The sequence below is a fragment of the Podarcis melisellensis genome, assembly GCF_964234715.1.
Source record: "Podarcis melisellensis genome assembly, chromosome: 5".
NCBI lineage: Eukaryota > Metazoa > Chordata > Lepidosauria > Squamata > Lacertidae > Podarcis > Podarcis melisellensis.
The window spans coordinates 60,792,923-60,814,822 of record NC_138537.1 but is presented as its reverse complement, the minus strand read 5'-3'; the positions used below and the strand labels follow the sequence as shown (position 1 = coordinate 60,814,822).

General features: G+C 41.4%; 1 protein-coding gene across 4 annotated transcripts in view; it reads right to left on the bottom strand.

The window, feature by feature from the left end:
* INPP5A (inositol polyphosphate-5-phosphatase A) overlaps positions 1-21,900 on the bottom strand; it is a 227,122-nt gene that overhangs the window by 89,222 nt on the left and 116,000 nt on the right. For all 4 annotated transcript variants that reach the window (XM_081912811.1, XM_081912813.1, XM_081912812.1 and 1 more), the window contains exons 5-8: positions 19,571-19,634; positions 16,808-16,911; positions 8,320-8,372; positions 7,417-7,536 (exon numbers count right to left, since the gene is read on the bottom strand). In XM_081912811.1, coding sequence (XP_081768937.1) covers positions 7,417-7,536; positions 8,320-8,372; positions 16,808-16,911; positions 19,571-19,634 — 341 coding nt within the window. The remainder of the gene's footprint in view (positions 1-7,416; positions 7,537-8,319; positions 8,373-16,807; positions 16,912-19,570; positions 19,635-21,900) is intronic.

Genomic DNA, 21,900 nt, shown 5'->3' with positions numbered 1-21,900 from the left:
CAGAAGCCAGATCCCTCTTGCTGTTCTGGCTTCTGGGATTCAGAATATTTTTTTTTCTTGTTTTCCTCTCCCCAAAACTAGGTGCGTCCTATCGTCTGGTGCGTCCTATAGAGCAAAAAATACGGTACTTCTTTGCACAGCAGGCATGGCTTTAAAAGGGTATTAGACAAGTTCATGGAGGGTAACGCTTTCATTGGTTACTAGTCACCATGGCGTGCCTAACCCTGGAAGACCACTTGTTGGTAACAGCAGTAAAAATCTGGTTTGTCACTGTGAGAAAAAACAGGGTTCTGGATTAGGTAAGTTTTTGGCCTGTCCTACCAGGGCTCTTCTCATGTTCTATGGTTCTTGGAATTTCTTAGAAGAACCTTGTCCTGTACTTCTGAGCATGGCCTGCAGAACACATCTAGAAAGGACTGTCTAGAAACAACCCTTCCTTAAAGGGGAAACATAATTGATGACAATCTAAGAGCAAATGAAAAAGGTCTAATGAAAGTGCTTTCACTGACACGTCTGAAATGTTGTAACACTGACATTAAAAAGCTCAACTTTATCATATTCTTGAACCTCTTGCTTTTTTAGAAAAAAAATATAATAACCAAAACCTATTAATAATACAAAAAAACATTTCAAAAGGTCAAATAGCAAACAACAAGATGAAAGGTGTTGTCAAGAGGCTTAGGTAATCATCTTAATACTCAGGGCATTTGCCAGCACCGTTTAACTAATATGCGAGTTCACTTTTAATTTCAATATAGTGCCACAGGAACAACAACAAAAAAGCTATATTTTTTTAATTAATTACCATGTCAGCAGATATTAAGATGGCAAGAAAGACCACATCAATAATATATATGTAATTCAGGGAAAGGATTACAAGAAGAGCTATAAAAATCAATTTTTAGAGCTCGAAAACTGGCTCACTTTAGTTGGAACGATATTTCCCTTCTATTGACAAAACCATGATCTTATCTGACACTGACATTCACCTAATGCAATGTTAGATATGTATAATGATATAAGCACTTGTCAATTCTGCTACAATAAAACACAGCTCTACTCCTACTGAAATGGGCAAGGCTGCTGTAGGTGAGAACTGTTTTCCTTCGAGAAAGAATGCTTTTAGTTAGGACGGATAATATATCCACTCTGTCCCATTTTTGCATTCATCTGCGATTTTTTTATTTAAAGAAACCGTACAAAGATTTGTAAGTCAATCCAAATTTTATATCAAGGGTTGTACTTCTAAACTTATCCTAAAATACATATTTTGGTATTGTATTTGTGTGGAATCTGAAGATAATTATGTCCCGATCCACATATTAGCATGGATCCAACATGTGCAGTTCACAGATTTGTAGGGAAGTGGTTCATTCATAAGAATGATCCTATGACTCATAAATCTAAATCTTTGTGCTAAGACTGTCCTGTGGATCCAAACTACACTGGTACCTCGGGTTAAGTACGGTACTTAGTTCATTCCAGAGGTCCGTACCTAACCTGAAACTGTTCTTAACCTGAAGCAGCACTTTAGCTAATGGGGCCTCCTGCTGCCGCCGCGCCGCCGGAGCACGATTTCTGTTCTTATCCTGAAGCAAAGTTCTTAACCTGAAGCACTATTTCTGGCTTAGTGGAGTGTGTAACCTGAAGCGTATGTAACCTGAAGCGCATGTAACCCAAGGTACCACTGTAACAGCTCTGGTGGGAGTAACTGGATAAGCAGAGTAAAACTATGGGGTGGGGTTTTTTGGGCCTCCTCCCACTCAACCACCTTAAAACTGGGGGGGGGGGTGGGTGTGTGGCAGCGGACGTACTGTTTGGGCAGCGCAGAGCCTGCGCGTGCCCAAGACACCGCGTCTCTTCCAGGAGAGATGTGTGGCTCAGGTGCAGCAGGCCCCGCGGTGAGTGCTGCCCAGAATTTTGACACCCCCTCAGTGGTAACACCCAGGGCAACCCACACCCACCGCACCCCCTTCCTCTAACCGTTTCTAACCTAAATACAAGAAGAACGAATGCCCAGGGAGTTGCAGCTACTAATGGCCAGTGCTATTTCTCTTTCCCCTCCCCCCCCGGCAACATTACAAACTGGCTATGCTGGCTACAGGGAGCTAACCGTATGATTCTTCAAACCGTGGCCTAGGATTGCATTTCTCTATGCACGGAACTATTTGCAGAGTGTACAAAACCAGTGTGTGGATTGTGTTCTGTTTGTCTGTGCTATCTGAATAACAAACATTCATGACTCTGCCCAGTGGTGCCAGGCCCCTATAAAGATGAACTAGTAAAAGACAGAAAACAGAGAGAGAAGACAAACATCATCAGACATGGATGACAAAACAGAATGTAAGAAGATACCTAGGCAGCAATTCCTTATTTGAGGGATAAGGTACAAAGATACCTATTTTAGACCCTTATTAAAATAAAGAAGCAGGAGGAAAGCAAAGAAGATAAAAGTTGAGATGACCCAATGAGTTTGATTAAAAGTTGTCATCCTATTTGATGTGCTGGGGGGGAAACTCTTTAAAACTGTAGTGTTTTCTGTAGATCCAGGAAGCAACCACATTTGCTAAGTAGCAAGTCCCACTGAACACTGTGGGACTTGCACCTGAGTAAACATGCACTGTTGGTGTCTTTGGCTAGAAGCTAAAATATATCTGGCTACTTATTTAAATCTCTGCCAAGAGAGACTGCTCACGTTACAATTCCCCTGCTTTAAATAATAATAATAATAATAACAACAACAGCAATATAAATAACAAGAATAAAGGAGTATTTACAAACACTCCAGGCCCTCCAATTGCTCAAATGACCCAGATCTTTAACACAAGGTTTGCCTCTGCCTAGAAACGAAGTGGCTTTTCTTCCTCTCATTCAGCTGCAAGTTCTGGGAAAAGCCCAAAGAGAAACATTTAGATCGGAGGGGCCTTTGAGAAGATGTGACAGTTGACTGATGAGCATCCATAAAATGACAAAGAATTGCTGTGTGGAGCCTATGCCTCACATCTCCTCACCCTGGGAAACTAATTGCTTTGAATTGTTAATAGTAACATTATTTTTCTGGCAATCATTTCTTTTGAATACTCAAAATGAGCATGAAACAGCTCCTTTGACTGGACATAAAAGTTAAATGTCCCAATGTTGATCAAATTAACTTCAGCAATGTTACAATGGACTATATTTGTGAGAAAATAATGAAGGTCACAAAGCGGGGCTTTATGCCAAGATTTCACAGTTGTAATGTAAAATAAAAAAATTAAAAAAAATGTTTCTGTTCAACTAGACCAAGCTACGTTTTTTTCTTTAAAACAGAAGGGCACTGTCATGTTCGAAGGAGGGGTGGGGGTGGGGGAAGACACCATCCCCCCCCCCACTCTAAGTAACTTCAGGATGTTTCAGAGATTGGAACAACAAGAACAGTCTCTGGCTGGTGTCTCAGCATCCTGGTTGCAACTATAATTTTTGCTGAATGTACCCAAATCCTTCAGTTCTTGCTTGGGTGAAAAGTGTCTTGGTTGAGTTCCTTCTCTCTCTGCTAGAATACAGATCTGATTCAAAATAGCAAAAGCTCTCTACGATTCAGGGGGAAATGCTAAGAATCGTAAATAGTAGCTATGCAACTTAGCGAAGAGCAAATTCTGTTTCAAACGCATCTTTCCAAAATTTAACGAGTAATTGTTTTTTTGTTAGGTCAGAAAAACGTAAGAACTGAGCGTGATGGAAAGCGTTTCCATGAGAAGTTTCTGAGGTTTGGTGCCGTTCTTACCATAAAGCTTTGAAATTGCTTTCCAACTGGTAAAGCTAAATATATATATATATTTATATAAAAAAAATGCTATGTGTCCACATTTAGCACTGAATAGCTAACAAAACCGTTCTACAGCAGCATTAAAAAATAATTAAAAGTGCACTATACACCTGCTCTGTTTTCCTTTTGGAAAATTTGATTCTCTTTATCCATGTACCAGCTTTTTCTCTGTGGTCATGATTTTCAGCAGTTTTAAACCCCCAAATGTTAAACTACATTATAACTACTCTATACAACATGTGCCTTTTTCTTCTTTTTGGTAGGTTCAACTCTTTTTATCCACCCTATTCCCCCCCCCCCTTAAAAGTTCATTTGCATTTGTTTTCTTTTTGCAAATAATTAAGACGGGAATGCAGCCTATGATGGTCACTTCAGTCTTGCATAAATTGCTGCTATTTAACTGGCTGTTCACACTGGCCAAGATGCGCCCAGCAGACAGGACTGCTTCACTTACTCCCACAGCGACTTAAATCAACTGTGAAAAGATGTTTCAGTTTCATTCAGTGAGGGGTTTAGCTCATTAAACTCTTTTCCTTCTCAGCATTGTTCCCGAAAGCTTGAACTGCAGTGGCTGTTAAATGCTCTTTAGCAGTTTAAAGGCTTTAGAGGAAAAGACTTATCAGCCTCTGGTTTTAACAGCACTAAATCTGCATTATTAGGGCATGCAGATAAGGGGATTTAAAGGCCTGCCTTGAAACCTTCTCTCTTCTGGTGTTTATCTGGCACCGCCATTGCTCCTGTAGCTCAGCTGGAAATGTAGATCTATGAAGCTTTAAAGGGAGATTAAAAGCCAATAAAAGAAGTAGTTTCTTTCCTATAGATACTCTTACTTTCCCCTTTCCTACTGTCTGAAGGAGTGATGGCAGACAATGGTCCAAGATGGTTCCCAAAACCTTCTGAATGGGGGCACTGTTGGTGGTAGCATTCATTCAAAGTGAGCTCCAGTGTATTGTCCTCCCCAATCAGCAGATCAGAATAGAGTTTGCTGGTGGCTGCCAAAAGGTTAGCAGTGCTGATGAAAGGGGTTTCCCATTATTCACTGCTCTTACAGAACTCCCCTTTTGTGCTGGGCAGCCCATCATTTCACTACGGAGGTCCGGATCTGCGGCTGGCTGCTTTCTCAAAATGAGCAATCTATGTGAATGTAAGCCCCCACAGTGGTAGTGCCACCTAAAAAAATGGAGGGTTTTCTTCTTCTTCTTCTTCTTCTTTTCCTGAAAAGGCAGGAGAGCTGGGTCTGGTTTTGGCACTGTCACATTCTAATGATCTACCGCCATGACACCCTTGACCCGCGGTTAACACTGTTTAGCCCTCACTCTTGCCTGCCGAGGCATTTGTGGAGGGGGGTCTAAATGTGCTTTACAGCTCTGTCAGGTCCTTTAGACCACAAGAAGAGATGGAGGAATACAAACCAGATGGGGGAAAAAATGAATAATTATTTCACCTCGAATAATATTAGCTTGAAGGAAGCCTAGCTAGTCAGGGCAATTAATAATATAACGTACATTATGAGGGGGGACAGACGGCCAATCGTGGTCCAGATGTGGGCTACAGGCCAATTTCCGGTGGACCACCTAGTGCTTGCTGGTTGCTAGGATCTTTGCAAAGAATGCTGGACCAGGTGGATGTAAATCTCCTCCCGCAAAACACTTCTTAAATTCTTAAGGAAGAGTTGCACTCACAGGATCACTTAACACAGATCTGGCTATGCCTGAACTGGTGCGAAAACCCAAGTATTCTTGCTTTGTTAATTTAGTACGCACGGGTGAAAAGATTGAAGCCAGACCACCCCATATTAGAATTAAAAACGACAACTACACTCGTCGGATTTCTAGTTCTGGGATTGAGTGAGGGGAAGAACCATTTGTAGACTCCTTAACCATGGAGGTTGGGGCATGCCAGCCAAGGAAGTACATCAGTCTTCTACCAGACAACTCGTGTAAGCTATCCAAGCCCCATGCCAAATTCTCTCTCTCTCTCTCTCTCTCTCTCACACACACACACACATGTTTGTTTGTTCTAGCTAGCAACGTGCTCCACTTTGCAGATGTGAAAAGGCAGGAAGAACTGGTCAGTGCAAAACATTTAGTTTACACTTAATACTAAGCTTTATAGAAGGTTTCTAAATTTTGGGAGGGGAAAAGCAATCAGGGTTTTTAAGACTATTCTAAAAATTATTGCATTTTCCTACGTTGATGATCAGATACAGTATGAACCAATGTGCAAAGCTGAGTTGTAACCAAATATGCACTAACACTGCACTTTGAGTTACGCAAAGGTGACACAATTAGCAGCCAGAGATCAACCACAGATGCCCTAGGTGGCCTTCAGCAAATTAGAAGTCCATTCTCAGTTTCTTATCTATTATTAGTAATGATATTTGCAGACTACCTTCAGCTTGAGTTCTCTGGGCAACCAACACTTGACCATACAGAAAGATGCTTGGTGTATGGAAAACAGATTAAAATATATTGAAAATAATGAATATTAGAAAGATGTTGGAATGAAGTTATATGGCTTTAGCAGAAATGTTATAAAGAATTAAGTACAAATAGATTGTTAATGGATTAAAGGGAAAAATAAGGTCAGAATGTGTTAGGATAAATTATAAGACAGAAAACTGAGGAAGATGGAAAGGATTTGCTGAAACAGTTAATTGAAGTGGAATACAAAAAAGGGAAGTGTGAGGAGGTCGCTGAAACAAGTAAAGGAAAAGATAAGATATTGAAAGTATTAGATGTGTTTTTAATTGTTTTTGTTTTGTTATGTTATGTATATATAGTCTTTTTGTTTCTGTATTGTATTGTTTTGTTTAATTCTTTTTCTTTTTTTCCTGTAATTTTAAAATTCTTAATAAATATTTTTTAAAAAATAAAATAAAATATATTGAAAATATTTAGGAAATTACAGGATGCTGACAAAAATCCACAACCACCAACTTTAGAGTGTTTCCTAAAAATTAATGGGATTTCCAAGGAAACTATATCAGTAAGTCAGCTGCAGAAGCAGTACAAATGCTCTCTTTATACCTAATTTTCCAGCAACAGAGTAACTCACATGTTCCTCAGTTCATTGGCTTTTGGGGGGAAAGAAAATGAAATAGGTATCTGGTAAGTTTGTTAATGCATAGGACTCGACCGGCACATCTGCCCTGGTAGGGCAAAGCTGCATCAAAAGCCTCCCAGCAGTAGTGATGCTGCTGCCAGGAAGCTATTGCTGTGGCTCCGCCCCTTCAGATGAGCTGCTCCTGGGACTGGAGGTTCTAGCCAATGGTAGTCCTACTCAGGAATACTATTGCCCTCCTTAGGACAACCTACTCAGTGAGTAGACCCACTGGAATTAATAAACATGGCTAACTTAGGTCCACTGCTTTCAATGGGTCTACTCTTGAGTAAAACTCAGTAACAACCCTAGATATTTGGCATTTCCACAGTTTGCAATTAAAAATAAATAAATCCTCTGGTGCTTATTCATTGCTTGTTTTTCTAATCCCCTGGAGGTTGGCCACATTTCAAGACAAAGCCACAGCAACGATAATTACTTCGTATTTGGAACACAATGCAAAATGCAGGGCAATAAAAGAAGCTAAAAAAAGAGTGTTGACAACCTACCTGTCAAGTACATAACTGAGGGCCTTATGCCTTATTCCTGAGTAAACCGACGGACTTGTTTCCCAAGCAACTAAATTGGAAGCATCGTGGAAAAGATGGATGTTTACCAAGTCAAAGGCACTGTGACAAAAGGAGGAGAAGACTTACTCAGAATAAAAGTAAGGCAAGAGGGAAAGCATTTGATTTTACTGCACTACGATCTTGAGCGACTGCAGATCACAAGCTCTATTTTGAAACACAAGCAATGAAATCAATTGAAATGAGTCTGCCGTTATATACCTGATCTATATGCAGAACTCCACCAGCGTTTCCATTTGTATGTGCATTTAAAACTCGTAAATATCTAGGGCGATATCAAATTGTGGCATCTCACTTGCGCAACAGATTTCCAATTGTGGCAATGGGACTTAACCTTCCTCCAGCCTCTTCTGGAGCCCCCACCCCCCACCCCACTGGAGTTGGGGACAAAGGGGAATCTGGTCATATCTACTGGCGTGACAGATCTTGCCCATTATATTACATTCTCACAAATATCAAACACCACCAAGTATTAAACTAGCATCCGAAACAGTGGTCTGAACCTGGTTTGTGAGGGTCAGGTTCTGCTAACTGTAGTTTGCCATTACATCTAAATTTGGATTAAACATTAGCGTTCAATGTGAAATTATAAAGCAGGAAATGAAATGGTAAACCTATAAATGTTCATTCCAATATCTATCACCGCACAGTGGGATCCATTCGTTTTATTATACGTTTATTAAAGCATTTGTGGCCCATATACAAAATCATGTTTTAAAAATGTGCAACGACTTATGTGCCTGCCGCCTGGTGGGAAATGAAACTTTCCTGATTCTATACAAAATGCATTGCTTTTTTAAAAAAAACACCTTCCATTTTACATACCAGTCAGTAATACACCATCTAGTTCGTATGAAGCCTTTTCTGGACCACTTACACTGAAAAGCAAAACAAAATGCAATAGAAACACATTTAAAATACAGAAAACAAAAGGGGGGAAAACAGAGTCAATCTTTTGGTTGGCTAAATAAAAAATTAATTTTTTATACTGAGAGTATTGAAAATAATTTAAAAAACAAACAAACACACATGCTGCAGCACAGCAATGTCAGTGACAGTTTAGGGCATATCTAAACATTACTTTGGAAACTAAAGCTCTTTTCACATGCTGTTCTGTGAAATGGCAATGTGGGCAGAAAGGGGTTATGGGGCAGTGCTTCCAGCTCCCCCCATTCTGCCATCCACACGGCGGAGCAGGGGAAGTCTAGGGTGTAGTCTTCCCCACCTCAGATTTCTTCTCTGCTGGATGGACTGCAGACGTGAGGCAGAGAACAGAGGCACACGTTGACAGAGGGTGGCTGCAGCCTCTTTCTGTCATGTTGCCCCTTCACACAACTACTGTATTGCTATTATTGTTTTTGTTGATTATTCAGTTTTTAAACCAGCCCTTCTGAAGGATCCCAGGACCAGATTATTATTATTTTAATATTAAATATCTATATCACCCTTCATCTGAGGATCACAGGGGGCTTTACAATGTAGTTGTTCTGGCCATGATGGCCATATCAGCCACAGAAAGAAAACTACAACTCCCATCACCCTTGGTCATTGGCCATGCCATGTTGGCTGGAGTCAATGCATGTTGTAGTCTAATGATATCTGGAGGACCATAAGTTTATCCTCCTCACATTAGTAGGACAGTAACATATTTTGGACTGTGCTCTCAATGTATGAACAACAACAAAAAGTGCAGCTAAATATTTATGTGGGCCTAACAGCAAGTTGTTATTTTCTTAACAGCCACCTAAATTTCTGTTCTTATTGTTAAACAGAAATAAAACATGTATTTTAACACCCACATGGAAATTATAACGGTACCGAACCTTCTAAAAGAAACTGCAATCATCTTTGCATATATCATGACACTGCCACTCACAGTCACATCTTTCCTGAACGGCTGTCAATCATGGAGAAATGTCATCCCTTGTAAATTTTCCTTAAACATGAAGTGGCAACTATACTGGGAAAATAGAAACGCGCCAGGCCATTCTTTTTCCATAGGGCTCCACTACCCAAGGCATCTATGGTGTGACATTCCATTCATCAAAGCAAGCTATGCTCCATTCCACCAACAAATCAATTTGTGACAAGCCGTGGTAGGGTTGGCATAGAAAAAGAATTGTTTTCCATGTCTGTGAAAGGTGATCACAAATTTACTCCACTGGTAGAGAAACAGAATTAGGATGCAAACTGAGGACAGGGTTGGTTAGTTAGTTAGTTAGTTTAGAAAAGCCGCTTCCTGCCCAGCTCTATAGGCTCACAGTGGGTTCCAAGCAATGAAATATAGAAGAAGGAGAAGGAGGAGAAGGAGAAGAAGACTGTGGTTTGGACTCCAAGAAGTGCAAGCTAAATTCTGCTTTCACAATGTAGGTTTCCTGGTTCCTTATTTCGGCTCAACTCTCCTGAAAGGCTACTCTAGAGAGTCAGAAAATAGTGTGAGACTGGAAGGGGGAAATTGGAATACCCCACATTGTGTGCTCAGGAGCACCTTAAACTAAGGGTTGGGACCCTCTAGATCTCACCTAATAAAAATACGTTGTCCATATAGCAAAACAACTCTGTTAACACACTTCACAAGCCTGTTGAAGAAGGAAGGCTTCTTCTTGAGTATTAACAGCAGGAAACTGTCCTGAACAAACATTCGTGGTGATATAAGACCTGCTGCATCGTGACGTGACATGGGTGTTGAGGATATGCCTGAAAAGTCTCTCACTGTTATTTGTCATGGCCATTTTATGATCTTTAGCTACAGTCACCTTGTGTGGGACAAAAACAGATCAGCTGACAAACAATTGTGAGAAATCACTCCGGATTTCTTCTTCTTTTTGATGAAGAGCCATTGGTACAATCTGTCCACCTTCTAATCAGCTTTAAGAATAAAAATAAAAATGCTGCTTTAGTGGCTAGTGAAAATGCCCCAGTGGGTTCTGTTAATATACCAAACTGCAGCTGAGCCTGCTTGCGAATGAACAAATCAACATACAAACCATGCATTGCAACTGTTAGATGTATCAGAGATGGCCATGTTTTGTCAGCACAGTCTCTTCAGGGCAAGACTGGGTTATAGAACCTTTCACTCTGACAAAGGTTGTGTCCATTCTTTCCTGGGATATCTCTGAGAAAGAGAAAAGGACCAGTGTACACTTGCCCCGTGGATGTTAGGGGCAATCCTAAGCAAAGGGCTATCCAAGCAAAGTCACAATCAGGAAGTGGGCATTTAAACAGATTTAGTCAGCCAACATGAAGGGTGTGAGAGGTAGAGAGAGACAGAGAAACGTGATGTGTATTTTGAACAAGTTCCTTTTTCATCAAACGCCAGTGAGCTTTGAAAGCACTTTGGCATACTATTCCTGTAGATTTCTTTACTCTTCTCAAAACCTCTATGACTAACAGTTGTTACTTCTTGTAAATTTGCTTTCATAACACTGCTGCTGACAGAATTGAAAAACAAGATAAAAAAACCACACAAATACAGGTTTCTGTTTTTGTTGTTGTTCAGCAAAAGCAAATTGCACAATGATTTATTTTCCATCATCTTTTATTCATAGATTGAATCATGTCTACGTAAGATTTGGCTCAGATGCCTTCCTCCACAATGGGACGTGGTATTTTGATCAAGAACACGCTATTTTTTATCTATTGTACTTATAAACCACTTTTCTGTGCGTAGGGCCAAAAGTGGTCTACAACAACAATGAAATAATACAATAAAATAACCAATACAATGCTGGTTATGTTGATCTGGGTCATATATTAAATCTAACTCTGCATGCCTGACTGATAGAAAGAAATTAAGGCAGGAACTCAGCAGAATAAATTTCTAATGTGAAATACTGAGAAGCAATTAGTATCTTGCCCTTGACCTAAAACCCCCCTAAAAGTAAACTATTGCCATGAAGTGGTATTTCAAGAGATTTGGGGTTCTTTACACATAAAATTATTCCTAGTTTTGCACACAAAAACAGCCAAAGAGCAAGTGTTGCTCCTACTCAGAGCAATACACAGAGGAAAAGGGTAATATTTTTGGCAAGCAATTTTTTTTATTGTAGCTCTGTTGTGGCTATGTAATGGTGAGCTGACTGTTTCATTGCTTTGATGCATCACAGATAACTGGTGAGATCAGCATTTATGTTGTGGACCATTTATGAAACCTGATTGTGACGGGACTGGATCTATTTGGGTATTAGCTTCACATGGGTGTAGCTGTGTAGACCTGGAGAGTCTGCTGTGCCCATTTTGCCTCACTCCCAGCATCCATGCTTTGGCAGGGGGAGGTCAGAAGAGGAAAGCTCTTCATATGTAGGTTCCATTCATGAACAAGAACCCTAATTGATGGGCCTTAGAGGTCTACAAGAGGAGTGGGAAGACATTAGGCAGTGCATTCTAACACTTCTTATCCAGTTCCCTAATGTTCTGGAAGGAAGGAAGGAAGGAAGGAAGGAAGGAAGGAAGGAAGGAAGGAAGGAAGGAAGGAAGGAAGGAGGGAAGGAAGGACGGAAGGAGCTTTTTGTATTACATCAGCACTAAGACACTGGAGAAGGAAGCTTATAACAGAGAATGATATTAGCACTACCAAGGCAGTCTGGCTTCACAGAAGCATAAAGCAACCTCTTTGCCATCTCCTAGAAGGGGAAAGATGTACATAGGTCTCTGTGGCTAAATGAATAGGAAAGAGTGCACATCAGGAGACTCGCTAACATGAAAGAAAGAAAGAAAGAAAGAAAGAAAGAAAGAAAGAAAGAAAGAAAGAAAGAAAGAAAGAAAGAAAGAAAGAAAGAAGCATCTTTCCATTAAATAAAAGAAATAAGGTGATTACATAAACCATTGCAGGCCTGCGGGCAGGGAACTAAAAAATACAGAGTGTTTTAATATGTGTGTTCTCTTAAGTACATGTTTTTTTGACAGAAAAAAAATTGACTGCCTATAAAAGCAGCAGGAAAGTGCAGCGATAGCCATCCCTCATGAATAATCATAAAAAAGCAAAAGGGAAACCATATTTTGGGCATTCTCCTTGATGTGATTAAGAACGGTATGAGGTGGAGAGTGTAGCCATGTTGGGGCAAAGACTTCTGGAGGGCAAAACCGACCTTCCATGTGTAGCCCGCACCCGCCAATGATTTACAACCCAGGATGCACAGGGCCCTAAATCACAAGGGTACCTTTGCATGCAGAGCAAGCTTCACTCTAAGTGCCCCCTGGGGGCAGGGTGATGGAGCTGTAAGGGTTCAGTGGTGGTGGGACCAAATGAGTGAGGGCCTGCTCTCCCTCTTGCATAATGGTTAAACATGTGAGGGGTACATGGAGGAGAATGCAGCAGAGCCAATCTACGAAAGAATTGCAATACAGAATGGGGAAAACCTGTGCAACCCTGTCTATTATGGAAGTTGAGATGTACTTAACAATTCTACATATTAAACACCTTTAATAGCATGCGTTGGTATCAGATGGATCCTTCTGGAAAGAAAGGCCAGCAACATAAATAACCCCGAGTTGTTAAAAAGTAAAAAGGGATGTCCAGGAAACATTAACGTGACAAGCATCACCAGGACCAATAAGTAATGCACACAAGCCATGCTAGATAATGAGTAGCACAGCGTCCTAATTCATCTTTTCACTATCATTTTACTGAAAGGAGCCAAATCAATTTACAGCAGTGACCCAGCAGGGGTTCACTCAACCATACCAAGCAGGGGAGATAAAAGAAAGATGTTTTGAAGTGACAGTGGCAGTAATCCGATTCCTGCCTCTGAAGAAGTGTAATTGGAACAGTAGACACCTTAAGATTAGGCCCATGTATTCTGCTGTATTCTGAGCAGTGGGACTGGGGAACAATTCACAGTGTCGCAAATTTATGCTCATTCACTGTGATGAATTTAGTAGTGCTAACAAGCCCTCCATGGTCATGGCAGTGCATTATCACATGTGCGTCTATCCCATAGCCCATGGGTGGCAAATGTAGTGCCTTCTAGATGCTCTGGTCTATAACCATCATCATTCCCAGCCGGCAAGACCAATGGTCATGGACAATGCAGGTCACCACATCTGAAAGGCACTACGTTGGCAACCCCTGCTAGACGCAACTCAGTCCCAGCATTACTCCTTTAAAGCAGGAGAGGGTAACTTGCAACTCTTTACATATAGTTAGACTCCATCTGCCACCTGTTCCAGTCTGCATGGCCAACTGCCAGGGACACTGGGAACTGTAGTCCAAAAGCAAAGCGAAAGCTTCCTGGGAAGCCTCGTCTCTCCTTATGCGTCACCTTGCTACAACTCCAAGAAGACGGACAGATGGTGTGGATCAGTACAAAGACTGATCAGCTGGCCTCTGCTCCTCCTTGAAGAAGAACGCTCTTCCTCCAAGAAGGCCACCATGAAAGCAGGCTTTCCTACTAGTGCATGTGAATTCTGCCGTTGAGCAGAACTCCATATGTTAAAAATTAAAGTCTTGCTTTCCTGAAGGCAAGGTGCTTCATATTGGTGAATGGAAAGTATATTTCAGTTCCTAATTAGAAAACCATTCTTCTTTCAAGACTCAAAAGACCCTAACACTGCAAATTATGATGACCACTAAGAGCTTGCATCAATTTCACATCACTTTGTGTTCACACCAGTCTTCTAATGTATCATTTATGTCCTTTTTGTCGTTGTGGGGTGGAGGTCAGCCCTTCCACCGCCCCTCAATTGAGTTAAGCCAGAAGTTGTGGGGTGACTGAAGAAGACAGTAGTGGCAAAGAATGCTAAAAATGGCAGAGATGTTTATCCTTGCATTTCTAGACTGCCTAGCAGCAGTAGATAGAAGCTCTAAAACAGGCTTAGAAACATCTGTTGCTTTAAGAAATCCTGGCAAATCTGTAGTTTTAAATTTGTTCCAAGATTCATATTGCAAGCAAAAGTTTGAGATGGGGTGTATGTCTGGCATTGAACCATTGGAAGCCAAGGCTTTTGGGGGTGGGGGCTTGAGCTTAGCTGATCATGGGATCGAACAGGGGAACAACGCTCAAATTTGCCATTCCGACCCACTGAGATACTCATGTAGTGATCCGTCTCAGAAAACAGGTTGCCTGTGTCTAGAGAAGCACCAAATATCAAAACTGTTCAGGGTTAACTGTGTTCTTCAGTGATGTGTTATCTGGATTTTAGAATATAGCAACTCCACACCCCAAGAAATGAGTTTGGCATCTTTCACCTTACACAAATATTAAGTCTCTCCCTAGTTTTCCTGTTAATAAGATTCCTTTAGCCAGCCGACGGATTGTGAATACAGGCAGTTTCATCTACTAAAAGACAACATAAATCATCATTGAGAAAGGAGAGACTGTGGTAAGGTTATCACCATACAGCCTTCTCCATGAAAGGTTTGCATTAAAGCATTAGTGAAATTAATTCATCTTTCACAAGAGCTTTGAGCAGTATCGGTGATCTATGATAACAACCAATTTCTCACTATGGAGGGGGGGAAATTACTCAGCCCTGATAGACTACACAAATCTGCTTTTTAAAAATGACCTAACATTATCTGGAGTGTTGCTCCCAAAGGCATCGTTTGAGATTCATGCACAGCCAAGAGAAGCCATAAATCAGCAGAGAAAGTTTTGTTACTTTTATATGCAGTGGGCTGTAATTATTTTGAATTGCATTATGCCTCAATCATTGTAATTACTTTTAGATCATCCTTAAGCGGCAGTAATAAAAAGAAAAGAAATCAGTCTTAAACCAAGGGCAAACCCCACCCGCAAAAAAAAAAAAAAAGGAACATAAATGTTACATTAGAAGCCTGGGGGTAAACACACAGCAATGTAAAGTTGATGCAAATTTTCCCTGAAAAATTCAGCATGCAAAGTAGCCACCCTTGCCTTGGGGCTTCACACACAAATATGCCCAAGGGGTGGGTCCAGTTGCAAAGAGTATACGAGAAAGTCAGTTGTGGGACTGCGGGGGGAGAGAGGGATGGAGGGATGATGGGGGGGGGTGAGTAGGCCTCCTGAAATGCCACCCATCAGGAAAAATGGAGGGGCTGAATGGGTTATGCAGGTTGCTGGTGGAGCGTGATATACCAAAAGGGCTGGTTGGTCCATGCACGAGCCAGGCTATTATCCCACTGAGGTGGTACAGTGGTACCTCGGGTTAAGAACTTAATTTGTTCTGGAGGTCTGTTCTTAACCTGAAGCACCACTTTAGCTAATGGGGCCTCCCACTGCTGCCGTGCCACCAGGGCACGATTTTTGTTCTCATCCTGAAGCAAAGTTCTTAACCCGAGGTACTATTTCTGGGTTAGTGGAGTCTGTAACCTCAAGCGTATGTAACCTGAGGTACCACTGTACTCAGCTTTGCCTGAGTGTGGGGGCTCTTCCCCATCTTTCCTAATATGGATTGCAACCTGGATTCAAACTATGGCCTCCAGCATGAGCTCTTCTATCCAGCTGATGTCCCCCCCCCTAAGCCTTTGTGCCTGGTATGTGACTGGCTGTTGAGTTTGGGGGTTGCCCACTGATGTTCTGACTGTGATCTACTGCTGTGGCTGGGCTACTCTGAAAGAGTTTCCAGGGTGGATTTGAGTCTTTTGCCATGATTGGGGTTTTCCCCCTTGGAAATGCAAATGATGAATCAATATGATGCAGGGCCAACTAGGCTCAGTAGATTGTTATCTTGCTCCACCACCACCATTTGTGACCTTGTTCCCTTGGCCCTATACAAATTTTCATTCCTGGTCAGCATGTTCTACAAGAACATTACCTGTGGCTTCAACTTCTCTGTGCCTCTTCATTCTTTACACTCCTGTGCTTCTCCATCTCTTTGTCACCTGGGCTGGTTCTGAAAAGACTACACCTGAATGGCTCTTGCCCATTGGTGAATCAGCTGGCTATCCTTTCTTGACCTCATGCTTGACCTTACCTAATTATGTCAGTCTCCTCACTACAGCAGACATAGTAAGTTTATCTAAAAGAATATGGGTCAATTGTCTACCAGTGGACGTGCTGGTGACCATGCAAGAATATTTTGCTTCCGAGTGAATCCACGGGCAGAATTACAAGTCCGTAATTCAAGAATGGCTCAAACCAGGACACTAGCACAAACGAGATCACAACCAAGCACTTCATTCTTGCCTATAAAACTTTCTGACAGTAAGAGCTGTTCGGCAGTAGAACAGACTCCCACAAGAGGTGGTGGACTCTCTTTCCTTGGAGATTTTTAAGCAGAGGTTGGATGGCCACCTGTAATGGGTACTTTAGCTGAGATTCCTGCATTGCTGGGGGTTGGACAAGATGACCCTCGGGTCCCTTCCAATGCTAATATTCTATGATTCTATACTTACCTCAGGGAAATAGTCCTGTGGGAACTTTTCTTTTTCCAGCATAGGTGTACTTTCTAATGTATCTGAGTAGATTTCCTTCCCCGTAACTTTTTTGTACTTCTTAGCTAGGAAGAAACAAGGAGCATTTAGAATACCTCTACCTCTTTCCAGTACGTTTCCCAGCACAATTCAAAGTGTTGGTGCTGACCTTTAAAGTCCTAAACGGCCTCAGTCCAGTATACCTGAAGGAGCATCTCCACCCCCATCGTTCTGCCCGGACGCTGAGGTCCAGCGCTGAGGGCCTTCTGGTGGTTCCCTCACTGCGAGAAGCCAAGTTACAGGGAACCAGGCAGACGGCCTTCTTGGTAGTGGCACCCACCCTGTGGAATGCCCTCCCATCAGATGTCAAAGCGATAAACATCTACCTGACATTCAGAAGACATCTTAAGGCAGCCCTGTTTTGGGAAGTTTTAAATGTTTAATAGATTATTGTATTTTAACATTCTGTTGGAAGCCACCCATTTTGGCTGGGGCAACCCAGCCAGATGGGCGGGGTACAAATAATAAATTATTATTATTGTTACTACCTCTGCAAAGAGGTTTTAACACACACAACAGAAGAAAAAACGCAGACATAAATACTAGATTTTGATGTTGCTGACAAATAATACCAAGTGAAGGTCTCAGTACAGCTGACACTCATGTTGTAAGAACTGTCCATGGTGAGGAAATTCATGTTCTCCATTTCATACTGATGTAGAGGGGTATATAGCTAAGCTACTCACTCTTTCATACCATGATCTGAAAGATGCCATGCATTTATGCCTGCAGTGTGCTACAACTTGTTCGTTGCTAGCTCCGAGATTTCAAAAAAATGAAAACTAACTGTTTAGAGGGGAGTAAAAAAAAATAATTCTGAGATAACAGTGCTTCTGCATCTGGGAATGCCAAATAGCAGATAGCAGAGGTCATTATACGCTACATGTTACATTGTAAGTTACCGTATTTTTCGCCCTATAGGACGCACCGTCCCATAAGGCACACCTAGTTTTTTGGGGGGGAAATAAAGGGGGGGAAATTATTTTCCCCCCAGGCATGGGGCTGGGGTGGGGGAAGCCCCAGCTTCCCCTGACCCCAGCCCCCAGAACAGGCAACTCTCCACAAGCCGTGGGAGCCCAGCGCCGGGCTCCCGCGCCTTGCGGAGAGCTGCGCAAAGCCTGGAGGGCAAGAGGGATCGGTGCGCACCAGGCTTCAGCAAAAGCCTGCATTCGCCCCATAGGACACACACACATTTCCCCTTCATTTTTGGAGGGGAAAACGTGTGTCCTATAGGGCGAAAAATACGGTATATGAAATTCCAAGGGCAAAAAATTTAAAGAAATTCTTCCAGCCGATTGTTACTCATAGGATCACGGGGGGGAAAATTAGACATCTGTTGTCTAGCATGGCTAAGACTGCTAAGTTCAACACAGCTAAAAGCTTCCCTGCACAGGAAAAACCATGAGACAAGCCTTCTGAGAGATGTGCCATAAAGTGCCTGTATGTTTAATGAGTTTTACTATGCTGTTTTTTAAAATCTTTGCTTGCTTGCTAAAATTTGTTTGAGTCATTCGTTTTTTGGCTATAAACGGTATACGTTTGACCAATAACATTTTGATGACGCTAATGACAGAGGTGGTTTTAGGGAAGCGTGATCGGTGCTGTGCTGCAGGGGGCACAAAAGCAATGTTTTAGAATGGAGCGCACTAGGCAGCGGGGGCAGAATTTTAGTGCTGCACACAGGGCACCGCCAAAATTTGAGAGACCAAAGACCAGCACTAATGAAGATGCTGGGATGGTGCTTGTTACTGGTCACCCTCTATAGAGCGCCTTGAGATCCATGGAGGAAAGGTAAGACATAAATGTAATTAAATAATAAATAAATGGCAGTAAGGTGAAGGTTGAATTTGGTGATGGAAGCAATCAGGTACAAAATCCAGACTTAGCATTAAAACGTAAGTGCATGTATCGGGCATTTTCACAATTGACTTGATTAAGAGTGACCCGTATTATTGTTCAGCAGCCATTAAACTGTTACAGGTGGAGAGACTGAGCAGATAGGCAAGTTAATCTGTCATTAACAAGTTCTCATATCAATGCTGCAATTTACATTGCCCCTTTTTTTCAGGGATAAAAATATGCTACGATGAATCCTTTGCGTTATGTCTCGGGTTTTACTTTCACATCAAAAGGATGATGAGGATTTATGACCACTAAACCTTGAAATGCAACACTCACAGAAGGGCTGTTTCCAATCCTTCACTGAAGACAGGCCTCTACCCTCAATTACAAGAAAGCGGGCAATCTATCTTGGGTTACAACAAGAATAATGAAATTGAGACAATTGAGACAATTAGTTCACTTACAATTTCAATGATGTTTCAAATAAATGTGGTGCAAAAACGTAGAATGAATGTGACCTGTCTCAATAAGCTAAATGAAGCTTTTGATATATATATTTTAATATATATTAAAGTGAGAGAGCAGGCAACTTTCAGAATGTTGGGAATCCCAGGGATACATTGGTGAGAGGACCAGAATTGGCCACAGTTTCTTGTCAAGTGTGCATTGAGAGGTAAACTTGGGTTTGCCCCATGTAAAGTGTGAAAATAGTCCTGGAAAAGTAATGTAGGTCGCTCCTTCTAATATGAGCAGAACAGAACACTGCAATTCTGAACATTTATATTCAGAGGTAAGCCTCACAGACTTAATTCCAGATAAGTGAATATTGTAGCTTCCACTTACCTTTAAAGTCAAATTGATAAATGTTTTTCAAGGATTCATGTAGAAAGTAAAAGCTTCCCAGTGCCTGTAAGAAAAGAGAAACCAAGTCAGCAAAACATAAAGAAACCACTCCCAAAAGCCTGAAACCTGAAATATTATAAGTGTACAGAAAGACATAAAATCAATAAACTAAAAAAATTAAAATTTAAAAAAATCCTTTTGGTGTTTAAAGGCAGTATGATCCTTCAGAATTCATTTACTACTAATTGGCAAATGTCCCTGACAACAAAAACACGATTATACAACACACTTAAATATGCACCAAAAAACCCTTAAAGATTTCTAGGAGCTCATTGTTGAGAAGAAGCAGCGCCCAGGTAGCTGTATTATAGTCCTGGATATCTGGAGGAAGTGTTGAAGTGTATAAACCTGACTGTAAGGAGAAACTTAAAATTTTCAGGAAAAAAATATTCTTTTGAATTCTATAACTATCATATGGAAGTTGACAACTGGACAATGAAAATGTGCCCTAACTATGGCCAAAAAAACTGGTATTGATGAATTGGAAGAACAAAACTATGATTTCCTTTAACCAATGGGTTGAAGACACGACAGCACATACAACATACGAATGGATTGCTTATAGACACAGGCTTTCTTTGGGTAAATATACTGATATTTGGAATGAGTTTATACAGAATATAGGAGGTTATTATTAATCATTATTAGCATAGATAAGAACATTTATATATCACCATTTTTGCATTATGTTTCTTCTCTTTCTACCCCCCTGTACATTTTTGGTCCGGTGCTCTGGCGCGAGTCAGGGAGGAAGTTCCACAAATGTGATGTCACCACAGAGAAGGCCCTGCCTCATGTCCTTTCCCTATTGGCCACCACTGCCCATGTGGCAAACAGACAGGGCCTTTCCTTGCTGATTTCAAGGGCAGGTATTTGGGAGGATAGATCCTTTCAAGAACATGTACCTGTACATGCCCCTCAAAGTACTAGTGAGTTTCCATGAAGAATGTAATGCAGAGCCTTCCAAACTGCGTGTCGTGACACTGTAATGCGACAGCTGCAGTGCGTAGGTGTGTCGAGCAAATGCTCGCCACCCGTCTCCCAGGGCTGGAAAGGGGTTAGTTTGACCTCCATCCAGTTTGCTAGTAAAACTAAATTAGTACGTTGCAAAATGATTCATGTCTAAAAAGTGTGTCCCCCAACATGAAAAGTTTGGAAAGCTCTGCTATAATGATTCTTCCTTCGGCTCCACACCATTGTGCATGCAATTTCTGTGCCACATCACAGTGAACTCTGGCACAAAACTGAATGGAACACACAACAGTTTGGCAAATACATCCAAAATCCTCAGGCAGATTCCTCACACAACAGTTCATTCTCTCCTCACCCCAAGTCTGCCAACTCTCTTTTGGGTGAAAATTGGCAGTGCAACAGCTTTGAAAGAACAGGAACTATTGATGATCAGGTTATTACTTCCCTATTCCCTTTGGTAGCACCTTAAATTTTGCAGGAAAAACACCACCGCCACCAGAGTTATGCAATTGCAGAATAGACAAAGCCTTAGCATAGGAATTCTCGCTATGTGAATGAGTGCTAATATCAAATAAATCTCTGCAAGGAGGAGCCCTTCAAGAACATTGCTATTTAAAAAATTATCACTGTGATTCCTGGGACGTTAAAGGCCAGAGTATCATTAGTGTATAACCAGTAAGCAGCAGCTGCCTTTTATTAATTGCTAATGAAATTCTATTAAGATATTAAATATTCAGTGTCAGCCTTTTTATCTTGTACTACATTCTTCTTTTGTTACCATTCCGTCAATCTGCCCTTCTTCAGAATGGTTAACCTTGGAAGAGTCCTCCTTAAGAACGCCTGCTACTTATTTGCCTCCTCCGTGTATAAATGCATAATAATAAAAAATAGGACGACTAATAATAATAAAAACCTGGCGCAGGCTGCCTGGGTCACCAGAAAGTGTACTCATCAATTAAAAGTGTGACAGTGTTTTCCGTTGGATGAACTAATATGTCAAGGAGATGGGCAGGACCCTCATGTTTGTGCTTTTGACAAATCAGCAAATGTTTAATCTCTAGATGTGCAGCTTCTCATAAATAATGCAGCAATCAGTGAGCCAAAACTATGCCTCTTTCAGAAGGGTGTCCCTGTCTTCCCACTCCCAAGATTTCTTCCCTTTGCTCATTCCCCCCCCTCCAAGTCTAAAATAAAAACAACAATCGTCTTCTGGGTTGAAAGCATCACTCTCTTCCCTGCACATATCCCATCAGCATTGTGTCCATTAATCTGCGAGAGAGAAGCACATGCTCTGTGGT